The sequence below is a fragment of the Melozone crissalis genome, unplaced genomic scaffold, assembly GCF_028551555.1.
Source record: "Melozone crissalis strain CALT ecotype California unplaced genomic scaffold, PUWL_Pcris_2 ptg000042l_1, whole genome shotgun sequence".
Classification (NCBI taxonomy): Eukaryota; Metazoa; Chordata; class Aves; order Passeriformes; family Passerellidae; genus Melozone; species Melozone crissalis.
Window position 1 is genome coordinate 12,288,304 of NW_026535820.1, and position 25,481 is coordinate 12,313,784.

The following is a 25,481-nucleotide window of genomic DNA, read 5'->3' on the forward strand; positions in this document are numbered from 1 at the left end:
ATGTTTGCTCCACACTTTAATCAGCAATTATACTGTTAGGGATGATTTTCTCATGGTTGCAAATTATTAGGAATTGCTCTGGAAATGCCAAAAGCAATGATTTCAGTAATTAAGACTTAATAATATTAAAAATTACTTTCTAGTATTGGAAAAGATTTATGAGCTTTTGGGAGTTTTGGGAGAAGTCCAGCCTAGTGACATGATTAACAACTCTGAAAAACTATTCCGAGCTTATTTGAGAGAGCTTAAAACACAGGTATGATTGGAATTTCTTTGCATTCTTTGGTTTTCTGTTTTGGTTTTCTTTTTGCATTGCTTTGTTTTTAGTGTTTTGTATTTTCCTTTGAAGTTTATAGCATTGGCTGTTGGAATACTACTGTAGCTAGTACAGTTTCTCAGGATCTAGCCGAACAATCATAAATTCTTCCTGAAAGACTCTCTAAGTTGTATTCTCTGGCTCTGAGAAGCTTTCTAAGTGAAAATTCAAGGCCATCAATAACAGCAAATGAGCCAATTCACTGTGTGAAAAGTGGATCATTCCCTAAGAAGTGTTACCTTATCATGCGCTGGTAGTTTCTGATTTGTTCTGTACTGCTGCAGAGTTCTTGCACATGAGGTGAACATCAAATTTCTGCTGAACTTTCATGTTTCTGAATTTTTAAGTACTTTCAAAATATTACTGTATTTTATCTAAATTTTGGTATTTTTGGTCTTGGTGGAACATTTCCATATTTTTCAAATTATCTGTCCTGCTTCCCTCCAAATGATGTGACACTTAGGAGTAAAGATGTTTCTGTGGAGGAGTTGTTTCATAGAGTTGGGTTCTGATATAACTATTTAGTTGAAGTAAGTTATTTACCTACACTTCTGGGAGCTGGAAAGCCTTGGTGTAAATTTATCTTAGCTTGCAAGTATTTTATTCTTTTCAGATGACATCTGCTACAAGGGCACCCAAGCTACCTCTTGTAGCAGGATGTCTGAGGGGACTGGTTGCACTCATGTACAACTTCACCAAGTCTGTGGATGAAGGTATGTTCTTTCTCTATGAGAAAGGCAGTGACACCTTTTAATACAGTTTTACAGACAGTTCTACATTTAATTATTACACAGCCAAAAAGTAGCACCATTTCTGTATATACATTCAGAATTAAAATTTCCCTGTTGGTAGGTGGTTTATGCAAAATACACATTCACACAGTCCTTGTAATGTCTTTGTGTGAAGTGGCTTCATCAGCATTTTTCTATATATAAATCTTTGAAATGCTATTTTCTGACCACATGTTGGGCAGCTATGAGAGCCACACTGAAGCTGGAATGCAGTTTGTATGGACATGTGTTTCTCTTACACGGATATTCAGAAAAAACAGCTAACACAGATGTACAATTTTTTTTCAAACTTAAGCGTATTTCAAGAAAAAAAAAGTCTCTGTCTCTTAAAATGAGATATATAAGGCTTCATACCAAGCATTGATAAAAATATATTAGTCTTCATTCTGCCTACTGTATGTAACTAATGAAATACTCACTATTGGATTGTTTCACAGATCCTCAGACTGCAAAGGAGATTTTTGATTTTGCAATGAAGGCAATCAACCCACAGGTAAATCTGCTATGTGTTAATTGTTCTGCATAGACAGATTAGCCCTGGTGAAGAGTAAATCATAGTGACAAATCTTTTCTGGTATTACAGGTTGATCAGAAGCGATATGCAGTACCTTTAGGTAAGATGTAAACTATTTCTATTAATGCTGAGGTGAATACTGTCTTTTGTCTGGAATTGTTTATTCCTTAGTGGGTGTGTCCAGATGTCTCTAGTCTTCAAACTTCTAAGCTGGCCAGGGGGAAAGCTGCTGTACTTCAAATTGGACTATAAAGTTTAAGGTTTAGTTGGTTAAACTAGTCAAGGTCTAATCAGCTTATGAATAGGAGCATTATACTTGATGCCATTTGTTCCTCTGGAGTAGTACCAAATGTGATGTGAGAAAGAAATGGTAGAAATAAGAGGAGTGTAGCTAATTAGGAGAAAAGAGGTGTGACAGTGGATTGAGTAAAAAAAAAAAAGAGAGAAATTTCACTGGAAGAAGGAGAAAAAGAATGGGGGGAAGAATCAGAAGATTAGAAATTGGCCTGTGAAATGTGAGTGGCTTATGCAGAAATTGCAGAAATGCATGGTTTGAGTATTAGGCCCATGGTAACTGTGAGGGGTAAAACCCTCTTTAAAGGTAGTCTATCCTCTCCCCAGTTAATTCATTGACAACTTTGAAATTTCATTTATATTTATATTTGGAATAGTGAAATTACCTATAATCTGAATTTTTTATTTGTCTGCATCACAGTTTGACAGAGGAGGGGACTTTTGCATGTGTCCTGACAACTGAAACCAGATCCTTCTGAATCGGGCAATCAATTTTTATTTATAACCATTGAAGTCCCTTTCTTTTTCAATAGTAATATAAATTACATCAGAACACAGGTGTGCGTTCCATAATGGTGTCCATTTTAAAAGATTATTTTGGAAGGTTGTTTTTTGCTTAAGTTCTTAATGTTTGGGTACTGATACTGTAGAGTATCAGTAGAGGCTAGAGGAATACATTTTATATCCTCCAGTCATGGTGGGTCTGCCTAGCTAAAGTCCTAATGTGGACTCTCACAGTCCAGGCTACATTTTACGTTGTGTAAAATGTAATGTAAGTTTGGTTTTAATGAGAATTGTTCTTAAATTGCAGCTGGGTTACAGTTGTTCAGCTGGCACTCTGCTCAGTTTGGAGCCTTGCTCCTGGGCAACTATATGTCCCTCTATGAAGTGTTGTGCAAATGGTGTGGCCACACGCATCAAGAGCTGAAGAAAGCCAGTTATTCTGCACTGGATTCATTCCTTAAGCAGGTGTGGTAACTTCACTGGGATCTCCAAGTCTAAAGCAAAATTCAATTTCTTGAAGTTCAATGAATCTATTTAATGAATAATTTAGTTTATTATTTAGTGCTTTGTATTACAAGCAGGGTATCTTCTAAGACTTATTGTCTTTTTTTTTTTTTGTGAAATGCTGGAATGTTTACATCTGTTTTACAGATTTCTCTAATGGTGGCTAAGGATGCAGAGCTACACAAGAGCAAGTTGCAGTTCTTCATGGAGCAGTTCTATGGAACCATCAGGAGGATGGATTCGAGCAGCAAGGAGCTGTCCATCGCCATTCGCGGATATGGGCTTTTTGCATCAGTATGTGCAGAGGAGTTATTCTGGTCAAGGAGCTTACTGAAAGCATGTAAAGCTGGGATTCATACCATGCATTTTACAATTTTACACAGCTCTTTTAATAGGGAGGGCTCCTGTTTCTGCACTAAGTGTTGGACTTTAAAATTAATTACACTTTTTTTACACAATTACACAATTACACAATTTGGATGAAAATTTTCAAATGTATACTGAATCTAGTGGGAGCTCTTGCATCACTGGGCTGTAGTTACTTCTTCTGCACAAGTTCTGAAATGGAAAAACAGGAACTTCATATACAGCTGTCACAAAACTTCAGGATGTGCTTAATTGCTTAGGTACAGGCAATGCCTTGTTATCTCTCTCTGCATTTAAATGGTGGAATCCAGGCTTCACTCTGAAAGTAGCTCAGAGATTCTTACAGAGCTGACTCAAACAGCTAAAAGGCACTGCTGACTGCAGGACAGTAGGAGGTGATTTGTGGATCAACCACAAAATAAAATGCAGCAAGAAACAGCAAAAAAAGCCATGCTTACATACCAATGTAGATGGCAGGTATGTTTGACAGGAAGCCCCATTAGGAGCAACTTCCAGTTTCTGTCAGCAGTTAATTAAAATGGGAATATAACAATCAAGTTCAATAAAGAAAGGGTGGTGTTTATGTATTTGCAGCCTCTGTGCTTGATGGTGGTAACACAACTTATATAAAAATTTTAGACTGGCTTTTTTTTGTCTCTCAAAATAAAATTAGGTTAAATTATCTCAAAGATTATTTAGAGGAGTTTGAGAATGGCAACAGAATAGCTGGTTATTAGCTAAATCGTCTTTTTGCTTCCTTTTGAGTAGAGTGCATTTGTTTGTAGAATTTTCTACGTGCTCTGTTCAAACCTAGTCTTCCTCTTCTGTGATATGAGGCAGAAAGGAATTGAGTTCAAGGTATTGGTTCCAGAAAAAATTCAGTACTTCAGATAATTGAAAAAACCCTATTAAAAACATCTATTACTGTATGCAGGAACTTAAAATTGAATTATGTAAATATAGAGAGAGGATAGTATTGCAAAGTTTAACAAATTTGATGCTCCAGTACCTATAAATATCTAATATGTGAAGACATATTAATACTTGTTACTGTGTTTAAGTTAAATCTTGGCCAAGCATCAGATACTGGGTTGGGAGAAAGAAGAGTCTTGGTGCTGCTGCAAGTGACTGTAGCACTGAACTTGTGCTCATGCTTGGTTCAGTTTCAAGGCAGAATATTTCTTTAATTGCTGAAATAATTTTAAAATATTCCTTGAAGTTTTGCAAGTGATAAATGGGTAGTCTTAATTTTGTCAGCATGTTTTTAGAAAGACTTTAGGCTGTCTTTGGACTTTAGACTTTCAGCCTTTAGGCCAACAGCCATATTTCACTGTAATGTAAATTGGTCCATTCTTTGCCATGGTCAGTTCCCTGCCACAGTTTTTGCCTTTGACCTGGTTCCTGTCCACAAAGACTTGGTTTTGACCTAGTTCATGCTGTGATTTACAAATCATTCTGTAGAAATTTGTAAGCTTTATTGCAAACCCTTTGTTACTCTCTGGGGTACTTTCCACTTGTTCATTAGTTTGGGAACAGTCTTTAGAGGTTCTGTTTGTACAGGACCTATATATAACAGTAAAAGTTCATAATTTGCACTGCTCAGTTAAGTCATTAATAGTAGTAACCCATCAGTGATAATCAGTTAAGCTGCATTAAGGTAAGCCACTTATTACTTTAATGCAGCTAATTCAAAATATAAGTTAATCTAAACATCCATGCAGAATTTAAGATATTTACAGCCAAACTCCCATGTTTTTCACTCTGAATATGAATTAATGTCACTGAAAATTCAAGTACTTTTACAGCAAAATACACTGCGTTAGTGAACTATTATTATACTCCATGTCAGGTGCTGGGTTTCTCATACATGTAGTGAGTACCTAAAGTTAGTTTTTTCAGGTATGTTGAGTTGCTGGAAAAGCTTCAAATTATGGTTATGGTTCAGTGAAGAGGTGGCTGGGTTTTAGTTCTACAGCATGCATTTATTTGCTCAGCTCAACAAACTTGCCAAACCAGGTTTTTATTTTCTCTCTGTAAGCCCTGTAAAGCTATACATCCTGAGGATGTGGACAACATGTTCGTGGAGCTCCTTCAGCGCTGTAAGCAAATGTTCCTCACAGAAGCAGAAACAATAGATGACCATCTGTATCAGCTACCAAGTTTCCTCCAGTCCATTGCCAGTGTGATATTCCATATAGATAAAGTAAGTGGAGTATTTAAAGTACCACCCAGTTCTTTTATGCAGTTGCAGATGTGTGAGGAGGTAATAGCTGTGAACCTACCTATGGTAGAAGGCGTTTAACTGAAATGTTGTGACATCTAGCCCCTAGGGGATGGGAAGAATATCAGGAGAATGCTCTAATGGATTTTATTTGAATAAAGAAAATGCACTGAATATGCTAAATAAAATGCTACAGTGCATTGAAATTAAAACCACAATAGGCAAATATGAATATGTTTTATTTATTTTATGTTCTTTATTTGGGCATAGCCATAACCTTTTTGTGTTTATACCATTCTGCTGCTGCTTTGCCTTTTGGTACTGATACTTAGCATGTTCTCTGTGACTGGTACTTTGATTCTGCTATGATGTTATGCTGTCTATTTAAATGAGGGCTTTCTGGGTCTTACCTGGAGCTGTGAAGTAAGATTAGGGCATACATTTTGTATTCAGGTGGTTGTGGATAAACAGAATATAATGCTGTTACTGTTGTTTAATTAAATTGGTACTTTTCTGGTGAACTTAAAACTAGGTTCACTGAAGCACTAATCTCTTCAGGAGCTACTTTCCATAATGTGGTTCAGGAAGCTTTCTTACTCTGCTTAGTTTTATTTGGGGAGGATTTTGTTGTTGTTTTTGTTTGTTTGTTTCTTTGGGGTTTTTGTATGTCTAAGATGAATTCACTTGCTAACCCTTTTCTTGTTCTCAGAGCAGATCATGATGCAAGCTCTTGTAACAAAGTAACATGCTGAAATAATTTCAAATAATTTGCATAATGGATGTTTTGCTTTTCTTTATTTTAGGTTCCTGAGGTGTACACCCCAGTTCTTGAACATCTAATTGTGCTGCAGATCAACAGCTTTCCACAGTACACTGAAAAAATGCAGCTGGTCTGTTGCAGATCTATAATAAAAGTGTTTCTGTCTCTCTCAGGAAAAGGTCCAGTTTTGTGGAGCTTTATTAGCACTGTGGGTAAGTCTGTGATAACAATTTCATTGGAGGTTTTTGGGATCATGGGGTTTTTTTTCCTTTGGTTGTTTTGGTTTTTTTTCCCTCATAAATTGCATAACTGATTCTAGGAGAGAAATGTGGAATAGCCATTCAGGATCAAAAATGAAGCTTGCCCTCTTCTCTGATAATGGAGGTTGAGTGTTTTCATGGTGATATTTTTCAATATCCACTGTTAAATAACTTCAAGAATGCATTTAACAATCATTTTGGATAACAGAGTGGGTATCATTTAGGTCAGGAGAATAGAAGTTTGTGATAAGACTTGCATTCCTGCCCTGAAGAATTATGAGAAGAAAGGGATTTCATAGGAAAATGTACAAAAATCTGTTCAATGTCCTTTCAGTTGCCCATTAAAAATAGCACAGAAAATAGGATGAGTGTGATCGCTATTAGAAATGCAATTTTTTAATGTTCTGGAACTCTTAAACAGTAAAATTCCAAAAATGAAGTTAGGTGTAGTCCTGTGAATGTAATACTGATTGTGTCAGCATTGGTAGCTGACGATTCTAGTAGTCTCAAGCTGACATTTCTTTTCAATGATTTTCAGAAATTATTTTTTATTTCTTTCAACTGTTTATCGTGGCTTTTCTCCATTGCTGGGGCATTTTCATTGTTTCCCATGTTCTTGGGTTGGGAAGTGGTACGCCCAAGTACTATGTTGCTTTTAAATCTGTGAACATAAATGGGGGCTGTTGCCTTTTCAATAAGGGCATTATTGGTGATGCCTTGGTCGTCATTCATAATCATGAAAAAGTCAAAGCAGTATTGAGAAAAAGTAGTAAGAAGCAACTTCAGGATTGGTTGCCTGTGGAACATCCGAGAGTCAAGGCTCTGATTTGAGCTGTTTTGTCCTTAAAGGAAAAAAATCAGTGTTCTTTTGCTTTTCCCTTACCATGACAGAATATAGAAAAGTGATTTGTTTCATCGTTAATGTTATGAGTGATATGAATGCCATGCTTTTTAAATCTGTTCAGGCAATTTTGGTTTTTGTTTGTTTCAGTGCATCAGGGATTAATCAGAATTTTCTCCAAGCCAATCACATTTTCGAAGGTAAAATAACTGTTCAAACATTTATTTCATTTAGATTCCTAAAGCATACATTCCATTCCTGTTCTTGACAACCTAACCCAGTAAACAAGGGAATGCTCAAAGAAGCAAAAATAGTACTATCCATTACTCCATTAGTGTTATTAGTTATTGGTTCATTTGTTCTTAGTCTCTCATCCCCACCTCTTCTCAGCACAGTCTAGATCTGCCTCTTGTGCTGGATAAAGAAAATTACAGGAAATAGTCTTCTGTTTGGTCAGATTGTCTGTAATAAAGTAGGTTGTAATTAAAGTCATCCAGCTTTCCTCCAAGTTAAATTTTGGACATTTTAAACATTACTGAATATATGTGTTAAGCAAGGATATTAAAGCTTTTTAGTCTTGTGCAGCAGAATAACTATAGAATTTCTCAAATAACTGAGCACTAGAACAACCTTAGAGGTTCTTTGGGTTTTTTTTTTGGAATGAGGTGGTTGTTTTGTGCTCTTTTCAGATTGATGGAGAACACTAAACATTCCGTGTTTCTACCTGCAGCAATGTTACATTATATTGCATATATAGGTAGTATATTGCATATATCAGGTAGTTCCATTGGCAGTTGTATTGGGATTTGACTGAGATGGAGTTAATTTTTCCCATCGCAGCCCTCATGGAGCTGTGCTTGTATTTGTAACTGGAAATGTGTTGATAACACACTAGCATTTTGGCTACTGCTGAGCAGCACTGACACAGCTTCAAGGTGGCTCTCCAATATTCTCTCCTCACCAGAAGACTGGGGGGAACAAGATCTTGGGAGGGGACAGAGCCAGGCCAGCTGACCCAAACTGACCAAAGGGATATTCCATGCCATATAGTGTCTGGGCAGCAAGAAAAGCTGGCAGAAAGGAGAGGGTGGGCAGCACTGGTTAGGGTATTTGGCTTCCATGTACCAAAACCCTACTTCCAAGTGGCTGGACATTGCCTGCTGATGGGAAGTAGAGAATAAGTCTTTTGTCATCCTTTGCTACTAAACTGCTTTTATCTTGACCCATGGGTTTTTCCTTCTTATTTTCTCCTTCCCAGTCCTGGTGAGGAGGAGAGTGGTAGAATGCCCTGGTGGGTATCTGCCATGCACCCAGGGTCAAACCACCAGAGCAATGTGTCTGACAAACATTGTGTCCCTTCAGGATTTTTCTGTAAAAGAAACTCCTGGAACAGAAGAAGCCTTTGAAGCTGGAGAAGTTGGGACACCAAGATCAAAAATACCAACTTATAAGGACTATCTGTACCTCTTTAGAAGTCTTCTGAGCTGTGACACAATGAAGGTAAAGTATACTTAACATGGAAATACAAAATGAAATGGAAAATAAAACATGATCCTGAGTCTTGTTGTCTTATAGCTGGTTTTCTAACTTCAGCCTTTTTCCAAATGTCATGCTCTAGAAGGGTTGTTTTCTGGTTTTAGTTGGATTTTATGGCTGATAAATTAATTAAACAGGGATTAATTTATGCTTTCATAGCTGAGAAACATCCAAAACTGGATTCTCTGGATCATTTAAATGTTTGTAAATTAAAGAAATAATTTTCATTTGTTTTTTGAAATATGAACATTTTTGTCCTGCAAAGGAAAGTGTTTTTGAAGATGCAAACTTCCTTACGGAAAAGGCACAACTGCAATCCCTAAGTCGTGTCCTGTATGATGAACTTATAAAATCTGTTTTGAAGATCATTGAGAAATTGGACCTCACTGTTCAGAAACTGGATATTAGTGAACAGGTGAGACCTGAGGACCTATCCATTAACTCCTGCTGTTGTAGGGGAACCAAAATCATATCCCTTGTTTTGTTTTCATTATGCCCAGATAGCACCCTTTAGTGTCTTGAAGTAACAGTTATGCCAGATAAAATGTTTTTCTTAATATCTCTGAATGTTGCATTGCAGTGTTAGAAGATGGACATACCAGAATCAATAGAAGTTCACAGAATCTGTTACTTTAGACTTTCTACTCTGGAATCTACTGTTTTTCATTTTGCAACTGGCTTTCTGCTTAGAAGGAGGCATCTCTTATTTTTCCTTTCAATGACTGATGTATCAACTGTTAGTCCTTCATCTCTCAGAGTACCTAGTAACAGCTAGAAAAAGACAGACTGTTAATGTGGCAAAAAAAGTGTGTAAAGACTTTCTGTGTTGTCACAGATCCAGTGTTCTTTCTTCAACATTTATTTTCAGGATGGAAACGCAGGTGACAGTGCTTTGGTTGGGCCTTCTTCAGACCCTGCTTCAAACCTTCAGCCAACGAAGCCAATAGATTTTATTGCCTTTATAAATCTAGTGGAATTCTGCAGGTATTTATATGTTTTTATGTAATTTGAAAGTTACAAAGTGGTTGGAAGAAGTTTGAGGTGAAATGTGTTTAAGATGCTTGTTTCTGAGTTAGTTTGATAGATCATATTTCAAAATGCACAAGATGATTAGGAGGGAGACAGGAAGGGTTTTTCAGACACCTGGGCCATAGGTAAACACATAAAAGCTCATCAGCTCAGGTTTTTTGAAAGAATACAAGAGACATCCATTAGCATTCACTTTCATTATTTGGGTGTAGTTGTCATTCATTATATGTTATAACTTCTAGTATTATCCTGACCATGTATCCCAAATACTTCAGAGACCAGAGATACAGTCTTCATAGACCAGTAAGGGGCATTATGTGAAAGGTACAGCATTAGGTACCTGTGGATGTCCCAGTAATGGAATGTGATATATGAGGATGTGTGTTTGTATAAATTCAATAATGAGGTATAATAAATAATAAATGGCTTTGCCCTCTAAAACAAAATTAAAATCTTCTTTTGTTTGACTCAGAATGCAGCATGAATTTATTCTCTGTCTGTCTGATGCTCTGTTACAGCAGTATTTCTTTCTTGTACCAAGATGAAAGCTTTTTAAAAATAAAACTTTGTATTTAATGACTTTTTTTCTTCTTTTTCCTTCCCTATTTTCTGTGAATTTGTTTTAGAGAGATACTGCCAGAGAAACATGTGGAATACTTTCACCCTTGGGTATATTCCTTTGGTTATGAGCTTATTGTACATTCAACAAGACTACCTCTTATTAGTGGATTCTACAAGCTGCTCTCAGTTACAATGAAAATTGCCAAGAGGATAAAATACTTTGAGGTGAGATCTTTTATCCAATGGAGGGGTAACATTTCCTATTCTTAATGTATAGTGTTTTATTCCCTATGGAAAATAGTTCATTGAAACTGTTACTGGGTTGTTTCAAATGTTTATAGCTTCCTGTGCCTCCAGAATTGGAAGCACATTAGTAGTCAAAATTTAGACCAGAAGCCCAGCTTCTGAAGAGACACTATCCATGTGTCATCACAGAATCTCCAGATTGTTAGGGTTGGAAGGGACCTCTGGAATACATCCAGTCCAACTCCCTCTGCCAAGGTAGTGTCTCTTAGAGTGGGTGGGTGGCACAGACCTCATCAGGGTGGCTTTGGAATGTCTTCAGAGAGGGAGAGTCCATGACCTCCCTGGGCAGCCTGTTCCAGCACTCTTTTCAAAATCCTGAGAGCTGGGTGAACAGAGAGATGGGAGGTACCTTTGCAGTGCAGGTGGGATAAAAGATATTTTGGATAGAAACAATCTAATCAGAACAGCAGAGTTATCTGTCAGTTAATGACTCAACTTCAGGAGTGCATTCCTGCTCCCCTCACTGATTCCCACAGGGAATATGCTGCCCCAGTGGTAGGTGCACTAGCTGTGGTTTGGAAGCTATAGAGAGAACAACACAGAGCCCAGAGCTGTCCCTGCCACTGCTGCTGATGGCACCAAGTGAAGCACTCATTGGTGTAGTATTTGGAAACTCATTGGTGTAGATGCTTGTACTGTGGACAGTGTTGTAAATTGTTTTCTTTTTATGCCATCATTCTTGCCACCTGGACATCCACTGTTAGGGAAGTTGGGGTTTTTATGATTTGTTGCATGAGCAGAGAAAATTAAACCATTGAAAAGCTGCTTTGCAGACATATATCTCTTGTTTATTTGCTTAATATTTAATATATTCCAAAAAGTTGACCCTCAGTGAACCATATTAATGTTAATTTCTAACCTCTGAAAGATCAAAGATACATTTCAAGTTTTCACTGACATCAGTTTTGTATTGGACAGTAAGATGTATGTATTCTGAGTTGAACTTCTGGTTCATATATGTACTATGTACTTTTTAATGGTATTGACTTGTGGTTTCTGTTTGGTAGGGTGTCAGCCCCAGGAGCCTCAGAAGGTGTCCTGAAGACCCAGAAAAGACCTCTTGCTTTGCACTGTTTGTAAAGTTTGGAAAAGAGGTAAGGAATGTTGCTCCCTAACTTTCTTAGGCTGAATAAAAACATATGTGATTCAATCAAAATTTTATCTTCTGAGAAATCTTACATACACAGTAGAGGTATTCTTGCTTTTTGAACTGTGCAAGATAATGAGGTTTTAAAATCCTTTCTGGCCAGTTTTTTCAATGTCAGAAGAGCTGTATTGGTCACCAGTTCATATACAACTGAGAAATAACAGTATAAATACTTCTTGTAACTGTCTGCAGGTGAATGAGATTCCAGTATTGGTTTGGGCTTGTTTATTTTACATGGGTATTGATACAATTAAGTCAAGATTTCAAAATGTTTATGTTTGCTCTTGATCTGTTTATCTCCATTTTAGGTTGCAGCAAAAATGAAGCAGTATAAAGATGAATTGTTGGCATCTTGTCTGATTTTTTTGCTGTCTTTACCACATGACATCATCATGCTTGATATCAAAGCATATATTCCTGCACTGCAGGTGAGTCAAAGTGATGTACAGCTAACACTTGTTTTCCCTAAGATACATACAAGCATTCTGTAGCAAAGTCAGTATTAAGGTAACTATTAAGCTCTCTATGGTCTTCAGTGAGATAGAATGCAAACTACTTGAATCTTTGGATAAAAAGTAAATTGTTGGAATTTGCTTTTGCACTAAGCAGACTCTCTTATTGCCTGTGTTGCAATATAAAAATATCTCCTGTGCTGATCTTGAGTGAGATGCTAAACAGAAGAAAGTTACTGCAAAGGGAGATGTACACTAAATGCTTTTAAATTTGTCTCTTTTACCATTAAGTAACACTAGTGAACAAATGTGAAAGGCTGATAGTTTTGTATTTGACATTTAGAATGCATTTAAGCTGGGCCTTAGCTGTACCCCAATGGCTGATCTGGGCCTGGATGCTTTGGAAGACTGGTCAGCTCACATCCCCAGACATATGATGCAACCCTATTACAAGGATGTCCTGCCTCTTCTGGATGGTTATTTGAAAAGCTCTACATCTACAGGTACATACATGCAAAAAATTGCTGTTCTTAAGGAAGAGGAAAATAATTTTTTTATAAAGATGTGGGCATGCCATACCTTTTATTTATATTGTGCACTTTCTGTGTTTGGAACAACATAACCTCCCTTACACCCCAAAATGCACTTTTTTCTTAAACTGGGGTTTACTTGCTTTGGCTGAACAATCAGTAATCGTTGCCATTTTATTTATTATTTTTGTGTAATATGTCCTTTTTTGCTTAAATTAGCTTAGTTTTACTAAGAGAAAATTATTTTTATTTTCCTTAAAAAGATTTTAAGTGAAAGAATAATTGTCACATTTTAAAAATAAAAATGTGCAAAACAAGAGTGTTTGTTTTTTTTTTAATGAAACTATGAGTAGGTGCATGAGATGGTGGTACAATAAACTGGTGTTGATATGCTGGTGTTTTTGTTCATCAGTTGAATCCCATAATAACTGGGAAGTAAGGAAACTTTCTCAAGCAGCCCAGAAAGGACGTAATAAAGTTGTGATACAGCATATAAGAAAAGCAAAGACATTGTCAGTGGTAAGAACCCTCTTTCTTTTTAAGAATTAAGTGTTAATCCTTTCTTCCCACTGCTTCTTTTCCTTTCTTGCATGCATACTTTTTTTTTTTTAAATGAGGTTCTACCTTAGATGAGTTCTACCTTAGATGAGTTTAATGAATTCCATTCTGCAGTGTGGCTCAACAAGCTGTTGTTACCTCAGCACAGCTGGAAAGATGTCATATTCTAGGGTGAGGATGGGAATTAAGCAGGGATGGGAGACTGTATAAATCCTGTAAGTCAGTATCACTGATGCATTATGACAACAAAAATTTGACTCCCAACACCCAAAATCAGGTCTCAGCTTTGCAGTAGGCAATACAGTTTTGTAAATGCTTAAGCATTTGGGGGATTTTTAATGTTTTGTGGATAGGCTTACAGTCTTTAGAAGCCAACATATGTATTACTTTGTCCAGTGGCCTCTCAAATGTAAGTGTATTATAGTGGAATATTTTATATAATATAACATAGTGGAATATAATATAGTGGAATATTTTAATATTCCACTGCACAAACTAACTTGGAATAAACCTCTTTTTAGATATGACATTACTCCTATATACAGAACTCTTTCCAACCTGGTTCTCTTTAAACATGACACTCCTGGAGTGAGTCCAGTAGAGAGCTACAAAGGTGATTAGAGTACTGAAGCATCTCTTATGAGGAAAGGCCAAGGGATCACAGCCTGTTTAACCTGGAGAAGTGAAGACTGAGAGGAGACCTCATCAATATCTATCAGTATCTGAAGGGAGGGTGTCAGGAGGATGGAGCCAGGCTCTTCTCAGTGATGCCAAGCAATAGGACAAGAGGCAATGGGCAGAAACTGATGCTCAGGAGGTTCCATCTAATATGAGGAAGAACTTCTTTAGTGTGCACTGACCAAGCACTAGGACAGATTTCTCAGAGAAATTATGGAGTCACTCTCACTAGAGATATTCCACAACTGTCTGGATGCAATGCTGTGCCTGTGCTCTAGGATGACCCTGCTTGAGAAGGGAGTTTAGACCAGTTGACCTGCAGCAGCCCCTTCCAAGCTTGGTCATTCTGTGATTCTGTGAAACAAAATTATTTAATTTTGTATCCTGTACAGGCTGCTTCTGAAAATCAGTTGCCTGAGAGAGGCACTGTTGAGTCTGGAGAAAGGAGGCTCAGGGGAGACTTTATTGTTCTTCACAACTATCTGAAAGGAGCTTGTAGCCAGGTGGGGGTTGGTCTCCCAGGTAACAAGTGACAGGACAAGAGCAAGTGGCCTCAGGTTGTGCCAGAGGAGGTTTAGATTGGATATTTGGAAGAATATATTCATAAAAGAGGTTGTCAAGCATTGGAACAGGCTACACAGGTAAGTGGTAGAATCACCATCCCTGAAGTGTTCAAAAGCATATGGGCATGGCACTTGAGGACATGGTTTAGTGATGAGTTTGGCAGTGTTGGGTTAATGGTTGGACTTGATGACTTTAGAGGTCTTTTCTAATCTAAATTATGCTGTTATTCTATATAGGTGCAGGATCTAAACTTTAAGTTCTGGAATGAAAGCAAATGAAAAGAGCAATTTTTGCTTTAGATTTGTTTCTGCACTGTTATGTCATTCTGTAGGTATGTGTTATCTATGGTAATAACATTTTACTTGAGAAATGGTAATTGAAAGCTCACAAAATGGAATGAAAGTTCTTTCCAGTCTTGCCCTCTTTTGTTTGTTAAACCAAAGCTCGTCTCTTGTTTGATGCAATTTTTCTCCTCGTGGTTTCATTTTACCTTCTTCATCTGTATTTAATAAGAGCCATAAGACCTTCATTTACTCTGTAAACCAAATTACTTCCCCATAGAAGTAACTGTGCTTTCACTAATATTAATCTGTTGAATGATTTAGGATAATAGTCCCTCCTTGGAAGCAGTAAGGACTAGAGTGGCACGCCTTCTTGGATCTTTGGGAGGGCAGATTAACCACAACTTAATTACAGGTGAGTATCCTGTCAAAAATATTTATATGCCTCTGCTGTCTCTCTTGAAAGTAGATTTCATTAAGGCCTCAACATCACTCTCATATACCTGTTTTTTGTTGCTTTCATTTAAACAAAATTACTTTTATCCAGTTCTGTAGTTTAGTAGAGCAAAAGTATTCACCAACTTAATATGGAGTAGGGAAAGTGTTTAGGAAATTACAGTTGAAAGCAAAAAACTACGCATCTGAGTATATGGTTTTATTTATTCCACCCTTCACCTTCTGGCTGCAAAGCCATTTTAAAACTTTGCCCCATTTTGTAGCTCCTTGGTACTGATTTCTACCTCTACTATAGTTCTCAGTATTTAGGAACTGCAGTCATGAATTGTGTAAATATCAGCAAGCTTACTTTTTCATTTGTGAGTTTAAGGTACATCACGCCTTAAAGTAAGTGTGGGTACTAGAGTTCCATTTGGGTGCTCCTCAAAAAAAAGACATTTTTTTCCCTTTCTCTGTCCAGTCCATGAACAAGTTTTATAATTTAAATATTAAATATGATACAGTCCAATAAAAATGGAAAACAATAGTGTAAGTACCTGACCATGAGATTCACTGGATGAATTCTGCACAAAATTTAGTTAATCTAAAAATTAATATAGTATTATGCATTTTTTTTCTTTCTTTGCATGCTTATGTTTGTTTTTCTGTCTTTACAATCAATTTTCTTTCTGCCAAGTACTTCCCTGTTACTTACTCAAAAATACTGGGGGAAAGTAGCCTTATTCTCTGGAAATTAAATACAAAGTGTGGTCAGATTTTGTTAACCAGATTTTAAAATATGGGAATATAGGGAGAGAAGGGAGTAAGTATGCCAGTTTTCCTAGGAGGAGATAGCTATAAATGGCTGTGAATGTAGCCATTTTCTGTGCAATTGTAGGAGTCAGTATATTGGATCTTCTTGTCTGATTGACCTTCAAGAATTTTCTGTAACATTAGAAGACAAATGCATTATATATTGGATGTCTTACAGAAGTATTTTAAATCAAGTGTGATTCAATATCTTCTGGATTTATTTGTCTCCAAATTTAACCTGTATTGAAACTGGAGACTGCTGTAACTCTCACTTGAAAGAAATGTTGGCTACGTTTTTTTCAGTAGTTTATAAAGAATTAGCATTGCATGGCAATCTAACTGAAGTTGGAAGGTTACAGATTTTTTTGACTGAACTAAGTACTTGCTTTATGTATATTGTGTTAAGCTTGTTCTCATCTTTCAAATGCATCAGCTACCTCTGCAGAAGAGATGATGAAGAAATGTGTATCCTGGGACACTGAGAGGCGCCTGAGCTTTGCTGTACCATTTGCAGACATGAAGCCTGTCATCTACTTGGACTTATTTTTGCCTCATGTGACTGAGCTGGCTCTTTCTGCAAGTGACAGGCAAACAAAAGTATTGATTTTTTTCTACATCTTGTTTTATGCTAGCTGATGAAATTGCATAAAATAATGTCTTCCTTGTTACTACAGACCTGTTTTAATTAATTAATGGGTAGCAGTGTGCTTCTTTGGTGCCCTTTCATGACTACACTATTTTAAGTGTTCAGAAGCTAAAGAGCAGAAGTTGTGTAAGCTCTATCAGACAGCATTATGCTTGATTTAACATAAAAATGAATATTTTAAACTAGTGGATCTTTTTAAACTAGTGTTGTTTGGCCTCCTTCTCATGCCCAGCCTGTGAACTTGTGAGCTCAGTCCAGCAGAACACTTAAGCAAATATTTTGATGCTGTGCTGGATTGGGATGTTGATACCCAAAGAGTCCAGACTGGGAGTTTCCTTGAAAACACTGTGGGTGACTTTTCTGATGATGAACTTTCTCCAGCTGGTATGTTACTGCCCATAACAGACACTAAAACATTAGGAAAAACACCAGTTAGTAAGTGTGTGAATTACTTCCATGGTCATGATCTGTTCCTGGAATGGTGATTTAGCATGGGTGTGATTTCTCAAGTACCCCCTTTCTTGTGACTCATTCTCTCCTGCCCACAATTTTGTCTTCTCTGTGAAAGTAATGGATGCATAACCAAAGGGATTTTTAAATTTCAGGTTGCAGCATGTGAGCTGCTACATGGCATAGTCACATATATGTTGGGGAAAGCCTCTCAGATGCCAGAAGGACGTCAGGGTCCCCTCCCTATGTACCATTTACATAAGCGAGTATTTCCAGTACTGCTTCGTCTTGCTTGCGACATAGACCAGGTAAGCAGATTCATCTGCATGAATTTTAGCTTGTTCAAATACCTTTGAATGTGGGAATTAATTAATAGTTTTATTTAGACGTTCCCTAACATGTTAGGGTTTTTTTTTCCCCAAATGAAGAGTATTTTGTAGGCTGAAATTGTATTCTAGGGATGGATTGTCTGGATTTCGGGAGTGGGGTTGAAACCTTTCCAAATACTCATTTTAAATACTTCTGTAATGTAGTGTAGTTCAGAGTAGCTCAGAGAAATGTACAAGAGATATTCAGGTTTTATGGTGCACGCAGGGAGTTTGTGGTAGTAACCCTCTTTATCACCACATTTAATTTCTGTTGTCTTTCAGTAAGAAGTTAATTGGAGGTGAAGTTGATTGTTATGATGTTGAGTGTATGCAAAGCTACACTCATAGGAAAAGCATTCAGGAGAGAATTTGTAGCTGCCTCTTTGATACTTACAGATGATATATTTCATTCAAACATTTGAACTTGATATTTCTCCTCCTTTGCACAAAACAGAACAGACACAGAGGTTCATTGCCACAGAAATTACAGATTTTTGTGCCTTTTGAGACTGCTGCTTGGACCCTGGCAGCTGTATCTACTTTGAGATCAAATGGATTTTGTGTTCTGTTAAAATAGAAAGGAAGCTGTGTTACCAATTCAGGTGACCAATACCTCTTTTGCTGGTGTGTGGCTGAACATAAACCATAGGTAAATGATGTCTGGATTGGTCCAAGCCACAGGCACTGCAGTTGAAGCATGTGTATATGCATAAATAAGTGTGTTTAGTGTTTCTTCCCTTCATACTATAGTATGACAGTAATCAATCAGATTGATTTACAGGTAGAATTGTTGAAATTCAGGAAGTTAGATTAATGGTAAAAGTAGATTTTTAGATCTAAATATGGTTTAAGTAACAAACATCCCTGTGTCCCCGATTGTGTATTGGCACATCAGTCTGGCATGCAATGATCTTTGGCTCAAAGGATATTACTGAAAGTAAGCTTGAAGGTCATGGAGACTGGCTGAATAGAAACCATCTGACCCATTTTAATTGTCTGGGGTTTTTTGATCCTTGATATGGGAATGTAATATGAAATTAGTTATTCATTTTATAGACCCTTTTTCAAAGTATTGGTTTTTATTCTTGCATATAATAGTGAAGTATCATAGACATAGTATTAATGTTTGCTGTTTTCAGGTAGCAAGACAGTTGTATGAGCCTTTGGTCATGCAACTCATTCACTGGTTTACCAACAACAAAAAATTTGAGAGTCAAGATACAGTGGCATTCCTGGAAGCTATCCTGGTAGGTCATAAGTCTTTCCTCTCTTTTCTCTGTGCCATGTGACTTTATTTTTAGCTAGCATCATTTTACTGCTGAAGCAACCAGGAGCATATGAACAGATAGAATGACCCCTTAACTATTTGAAAGAAAGACAATGGTTGGTTTATTTATTTATTTTTAATAACCATTTAATATTCCTTAACTGAGATTTGGATGAATAATTTCTCTTTCTTTGGCATTCCCAAAATGCAGGTATATCACCTTCAGATAAATGAAACACTCTTTATCATCAGTATGAGTTAGGAGCAACTGAAGCACATTCACCATTCATCCCCCTGAAGGCCTTTGTTATGTGCTTAATTTTTTATTAAGTGTCTTTGCCTTCACCAAGCAAAAATTTTGCATTTAAAACTAGCATTTGCACTGAACAGAAGTGTTTGGAGGCAATGTAGGTCAAGGGGATTGGAGTACTTTTTTTTAATAAAAGTCAGTGTTGTCCCACCACTTCTTACACAGAGGAAGCCCACCCATCAGAAAATGAAGTGACTTAGGCAAGATTCCTACACTGATGGCTGAGACAGGAATAGAAATCCAGATCTTTGAGCTATAATTCAGCACTGTGAGGGCTGAAAGTTCTTCCCTTCCCTTGGACAGTAGCAATTTCCAATTTGTTTATTTCTGGTAAACTGTGAGTACAGTTTTTTAATTTGCAAATAGTGCAATGTAGATGAGCTGCTATAATAGTGCACAGAGCCAATGGCAGGGGGTTTTCTCATTATTGAGATGAAATAACCTTGTGTAATTTCAGAGTGGCATAGTGGATCCAGTTGACAGCACTTTGAGGGATTTCTGTGGTCAGTGCATCCGAGAATTTCTGAAATGGTCCATCAAGCAGACAACACCGAGGCAGCAGGAGGAAAGCCCAGCAAACACCAAGTCTCTTTTTAAACGGTTGTACAGCCTTGCTCTTCACCCCAGTGCTTTCAAGAGGCTGGGTGCAGCACTTGCTTTTAACAGTATCTACAGAGAATTTAGGTGAGCAAGCAGAGCTTGAAACAGTAACTAACTTGGCCTAAAGGGTCAATGAGATGAAAAGAGTTACAGCTCAAATAGTCATCCCCTGACACTCATTCTGTTAATGTATATGGTAGCTGGAACATTCTGTTACTCAGATTATTTTTAATAATAATTTTGTTGTTTGGCCTTTCTGTCAGTGTGAAATGTATAAAAATAAATTTTGATCACAAGTTTATAAGATGTTTTTTATGCCTTTTTAGGATGCTCAGCAGATTTCACTGCTGTTTTTTAAACTGGTTTAGATTTACTTTCTTGTGCAAACATCTTTTGCAGTCTGTCTCTACAGTATTTAATTCAGTGGTTTTTATTTAGGATTTTACATTTAGTGCTTCTTCTATTTATATTTCTCATAAAATGTTTTCCTGTTTTTTTAAAGGGAAGAAAATTCTCTGGTGGAGCAGTTTGTATTTGAAGCGCTGGTTGTTTTTCTGGAAAGCCTGGCTTTAGCCCATACAGATGAAAAGTCATTAGGTGAGCTATAGTTAATTAACAATGGAATGAAGAAAAAAGTTACCTCGTGGAATCTTGGGTTAACAAAGAAAAATTGTAACTGTAAGAAAATTACATTTGCTTACTTCTGCAACAAAGGAATAATTATTTTTCATTATCAGTAGAGAGTCTAGTTAGGAACTCTTATAATCAATTCCTTGCAGTGTATAAAGGTGGAATATTTTGAGCCTAGGAGAAGGAACCTTTTCATATTCATGATGATTTACAGTTTTGTAATAACACTAAAAATGCTGGTGGTGCTTCAGATTTGAGTTGTAGTTTTGCAGTTACATGGTGTAAAAAAATGTCGCTTGATGAGAATCAGTCTATTCTTCTATAATTAATAAATGCTCCAAAAATAGTCATTTTCATATATTCTATGGAATATTTCCACTCTTTTGTGATACCTTCTCCTCATTGTCTTGTCATTCTTTACAACAGTATGTAGGTGTGTGACGAGCCTGTGACCTCTTTCACAGTACTAATGACTCTTCAGTAAATCTACTTTTCTCTCTTTTTTTTCCATGCTCTTTCATCAATTAATAAGAATTAGAACAGAAAGCCAAAAATTGGTGTAACAAAACTTAATTTCTTTCAGAGGAAGAGTTCAGGACATGGTAGAAGTGTCACCAGAAGAATTACTCAAATGGGAAAATTTCACAGTTTCTCTAAGCATGATCACAGAAAGTAGAATGCACAGTTTTATACCAAAGGCCTCAGGCTTGGCTCAGGCCAGGTTGGCCTGTCTGGTGTTTTGTGATTTCATTCTGCACCTTTGAAAAACTCACTGTAGAAGCACAGAGTAGTGGAGCTGGTAAACATTATCATCTGCATAAGTCTCTTGCACCATGTCTACAGTGCTATCTCAATTAGTTTAATCAAATTACTGGCCATTTTTTAAGAAATGTCAATTCCCTCTCTCCAACAGGTACTGCCCAGCAGTGCTGTGATGCTGTTAACCACCTGAAGCGCATAATCAAGCATAAAGCACCTTCTCTGAACAAGGAAGGAAAACGACGGGTACCACGGTCAGCTATTTGCATTTATTTCCATATTGCATTTTAATAAACTTGACCAGTAGTTCCATTAAATGCTTGGGATTCTGAATGAGAATTTCATCCTATGACAACTGCTGATACAGACCTCCTGATGTTGCCTGTTGAACCACTGGTGGGAAAACACTGGACATAATATGAGAGGAGCATGATTCTTGATTCCAGCATGGTGAACTTGATCTAGTTTAGCAAAAAGAGGCAGAAGAGAAGTGCATGTTTCCCTCACAGCAGTGCATATAATAACATTAGCACTGATGCTACAAAGCACTTGGAGGAAACTCCTCCAAAGCCTTTCTTACTGTTGTGAAATGTCAGCAGAAGCAGGACAAGCTGCAACAGGGTGATCAGCAGTGAAAGAAAGGAAGCAAAAAAGGTAAAACAAGCAAAAATTGATTCAGTATCAGGATGGATAAAGCTCTGAGTCACCTAGCTGAGCCTTATTTATCAGGAGGTTGGACTAGAGACCTCCTTAGTTGCCTTTTTGCCCAAATTATGATGTGATCTTAAAGAAACTGACAAGTGGAGTTTAGATTTGGGTTACTGGTGTGGCATTTGCTAAGTTATGAGACGAGATGATTATGGGGATGGAGGAAAACTGTTCAGGCATATCTAAACCTTATTCGCAGTTTTCCCTCTGTGAGTTTACAAAGAGAAGGGGAGATACCTGCTTCTACATTTAAAATTGTTCTCCACAAGGACTATGCCAAGTAGAGTGAGGAGAAGAGAAAGCAGTGCCAGACATGATGGTGGAAGAGCTCTTCCAGGTAGTGCAGATTGGTGGTGGTTCAATAGATAAAAGGGATTCATAGTGCTCATGGAACATTTTGATTGTTTTCAACTGAGAGACTATTATTGCTTCTTGGTAGATGGCAAGAGGAACTGTTAACCCCTAATATTTTTGTGCAGGGGATTCCCAGCTACTAAGGCTGTGTGTCTTCAGGACATTGTTATGTGGCTCTTAGTGCAGTGTGGACGACCTCAGACAGAGTGCCGGCATAAAGCCATGGAGCTCTTCTATGAATTTGTTCCTTTGTTACCAGGTATTTTAAGTCACAGTGCACTCTTATCTTTGCTTTCTGTATTCTGTGCATGCCCTCCCTCTGTCTTTTTTATGCAAGGTAGTAATTACAAGTAAGTATCTGTTCACTCAGCGTTGTTAAATAGAAACAGAGTTGTTGCTTATATTGCAAATTTGGTACTGTGGAAGCCTCAGAGTTTGAGGGATGTTTTTGGGCACAGAAGAGGCTTTTATTGCAGACTTACTTCCCAAAGCTGCTGTTGTGTATCCAGCTAAAAAAAGCTAAATTTATTGATGGGGAACTATGAATGTCTTAAAAATTGAACTCCTTCTTATGGAAGGAAGAGAAATGTGGGAATTTCAAGAATGTGACCAAGGCTAAACCAGAATCAATACGTTCTCTGCTAGAAGACCCAGTTTAAATCACAAAGTTGTTAGTTCATTTGCCTCTAGCTGCTTGCTAGTTTGAATGCATTTTCCCTAGAAAATTTATATTTCTGTTTCTATTTCTGTCAGGAAACAAGTCTCCATCTTCTTGGCTGGCTGATACTCTAAAAAACAGTGGCGTTTCTTTCCTCATTAACAAATTTGAAGGAGGTGGCACCGATGCCAAAAGTCCATCTGGAATCCTTTCTCAGCCAACTCTCCGTGGCATGCAGGAACCCTTCAGTTTACAGGCTGTCATGCAGTGGATGGACATGTTCTTAGCAGCACTGGATTGCTACAATACATTTTTTGAGCTGCAGATGATCAAACCTGATGAAGTACTGGGTGAGTGATTAACTGTTGCATTAGTTCATTTGTGTGTGTTACATAAAGCCCACCCAAGGTGAGTTCTTAACTTGGAATTTAAGCTCTTTTCTCAAATGTAGGAGAGACGATTTTGCAAACTCTCCCAAAGTTTTTCAGTGACAGTTGTAATGGGATGGGGGTTTTTATGAAGTACTATGTATCTTAAAATGTTTCCGTTTAGCCCTAGAAATATATCATTGGATTTCTTAGTCATGCACTTACCAGCAACTCCTTTTACTCTATCTCATCTTCAAAAATTATTCTGTACAGCTAATTTCCCACTGCACAGAAAAGCAAGAGGTTTTTATCATATTTTTCTTGAAATCCTTCTAAAGCTTTTTACCTACTGTTTATTAATATCTGGAGGAAGCTATCAGAAAACAATGAAAGAAGGCACCTTTTCACTTCAAGTCCCATACATGTTACCTTGTTTCATTTCCTGATGCATCAAATACATCAGGTCTAAAAGCTGCATTTGAATTTTGGTCAGGTAAAATAACAACACCTTGTGTAGCTACTGGGTCTCTTTCTCTTTCAATTATTCTTGCAAGCCTAAACAAAATGCTTTTGTTCAGCCATAGTACAGATTCATAGTCTTGTACAAGTTTCAGGTGATCTGTCTGTCAGTGTTAAGTCTGTCTTGATTTAAAACAATATGTTGGAAGCAGCTAGCATAGGGCTAAGTCATTCAAAACTAGGGATTTAAAATTTTTATCTCTTTTATTACATAAGCCTAAATCATCATCATTGTTCATGAGTGGTTAGTGGTTAGTTTCTGGAGTTATCACTAAGTACAATGCTGTCCTGCTATTCTATTGCCCAGCATGGTAATGTTTAGAACAAGCAGAGAGCTTTCAGAAAACACTGGTGTGTGAGGTGCCTCTTTCTGTTTGTCATCTCAGTTTGACTGTTTTCTTCCAAGCATGAAACAATAATCATTTCAACTTAGTGTAATTCTTTCTAGGTGTAAATGAAAGCTCCGTGTTCTTGAAGGCTGTGCAGTTCTTCCTGGACACTATTGCTTTGCATGATATCCATGCAGCAGAGCAGTGCTTTGATAGCAGTTCCAAAGGCAGCATGTTCAGTCCTCAGGAGAGGGACAAGTACAACTACAGCAAGTGCACCATTATAGTCCGGATCTTGGAGTTTGTCACTGTCATCCTGGAAATGTGCCAGCAGGATTTCTGGAAGGTAGGCTCTGAAATCTGTAGTGGATACAAATTTTCTATGTAGTTACATATACATGTTCTGTATATGGGATACTTGCAGTGAATATTTCCTGTATGATTCCTGATTGCATTAAATGTGTGGAGGTGGTAGCTGCTTAAAAGGCAGAAAGAATTGACACAATCTGCCTTTCTTGAATTCAGTATAGACATTCAGGTTTCTCTATTTGCCTTTCTCTATTTATCTCTCTGTTGGTCTATTTGATGCAATATAAGCCATATTTAACTATGTAAAGCATAATACTTATGAGTCTCTTAGGAAATGTACACCTCCAAGTTTAGGTCTGAGACTGTGATTGTCTCGTCAGCAAATCTCTGATAGTGTGTACAGAGATGTACATCAGAATTTACAGGTATATAGTCAAGACTGAAACAGGCCTATGTGGTTTAAAAGATCTAAGTTGCAGTTTGGTGGGATAGCAAATATCCTGTGTCTATATTTATAGATACCTAATTTCTCTGCATTGGCCTAAGTGAAAGTTTGACATTTCAATAGAGAAAATCAGCCTGAATAGGGACTGTTTCATGTTTGCTTTCATTTGAGATAGGATTAATGGTAGATTATTAAGAATTAAATAGAGAAATCTGAATTAATTTTTCACATTTTTATGTTTAATTTTTTTTCTTTCTAGCTGCTTGAGAAGGAACTGCTAAATGCAAGCTTTATAGAGCTTGTGGTGATGACAGTGTGTGATCCATCGCACATAGGCTTTAACACGGCTGATGTGCAAGTCATGAAAAACCTCCCAGATATCTCAGTAAGACTCATGAAAGCTCTGATGAAATCTCCTTATCAGGAATCTTTGAAATTGTGCTTAAAAAAAAGAATCACACCACAGAGGTAAGTAGGGGCTTTCTAGTAAGCATGAGTCC

The 25,481-nt window shown here is 37.2% G+C and overlaps 1 protein-coding gene across 1 annotated transcript in view; it reads left to right on the forward strand.

The window, feature by feature from the left end:
• PRKDC (protein kinase, DNA-activated, catalytic subunit) overlaps positions 1-25,481 on the forward strand; it is an 83,117-nt gene that overhangs the window by 4,126 nt on the left and 53,510 nt on the right. The window contains exons 6-33 of the mRNA XM_054284638.1: positions 144-256; positions 930-1,029; positions 1,545-1,600; positions 1,691-1,721; positions 2,727-2,884; positions 3,071-3,217; positions 5,328-5,492; positions 6,314-6,482; positions 7,522-7,571; positions 8,734-8,871; positions 9,173-9,322; positions 9,776-9,891; positions 10,563-10,722; positions 11,811-11,897; positions 12,259-12,378; positions 12,746-12,905; positions 13,345-13,451; positions 15,338-15,428; positions 16,695-16,858; positions 17,513-17,665; positions 18,865-18,972; positions 19,760-19,986; positions 20,405-20,499; positions 21,446-21,545; positions 22,479-22,612; positions 23,107-23,361; positions 24,347-24,573; positions 25,241-25,449. Coding sequence (XP_054140613.1) covers positions 144-256; positions 930-1,029; positions 1,545-1,600; positions 1,691-1,721; positions 2,727-2,884; positions 3,071-3,217; positions 5,328-5,492; positions 6,314-6,482; positions 7,522-7,571; positions 8,734-8,871; positions 9,173-9,322; positions 9,776-9,891; positions 10,563-10,722; positions 11,811-11,897; positions 12,259-12,378; positions 12,746-12,905; positions 13,345-13,451; positions 15,338-15,428; positions 16,695-16,858; positions 17,513-17,665; positions 18,865-18,972; positions 19,760-19,986; positions 20,405-20,499; positions 21,446-21,545; positions 22,479-22,612; positions 23,107-23,361; positions 24,347-24,573; positions 25,241-25,449 — 3,790 coding nt within the window. The remainder of the gene's footprint in view (positions 1-143; positions 257-929; positions 1,030-1,544; positions 1,601-1,690; positions 1,722-2,726; positions 2,885-3,070; positions 3,218-5,327; positions 5,493-6,313; positions 6,483-7,521; positions 7,572-8,733; positions 8,872-9,172; positions 9,323-9,775; positions 9,892-10,562; positions 10,723-11,810; positions 11,898-12,258; positions 12,379-12,745; positions 12,906-13,344; positions 13,452-15,337; positions 15,429-16,694; positions 16,859-17,512; positions 17,666-18,864; positions 18,973-19,759; positions 19,987-20,404; positions 20,500-21,445; positions 21,546-22,478; positions 22,613-23,106; positions 23,362-24,346; positions 24,574-25,240; positions 25,450-25,481) is intronic.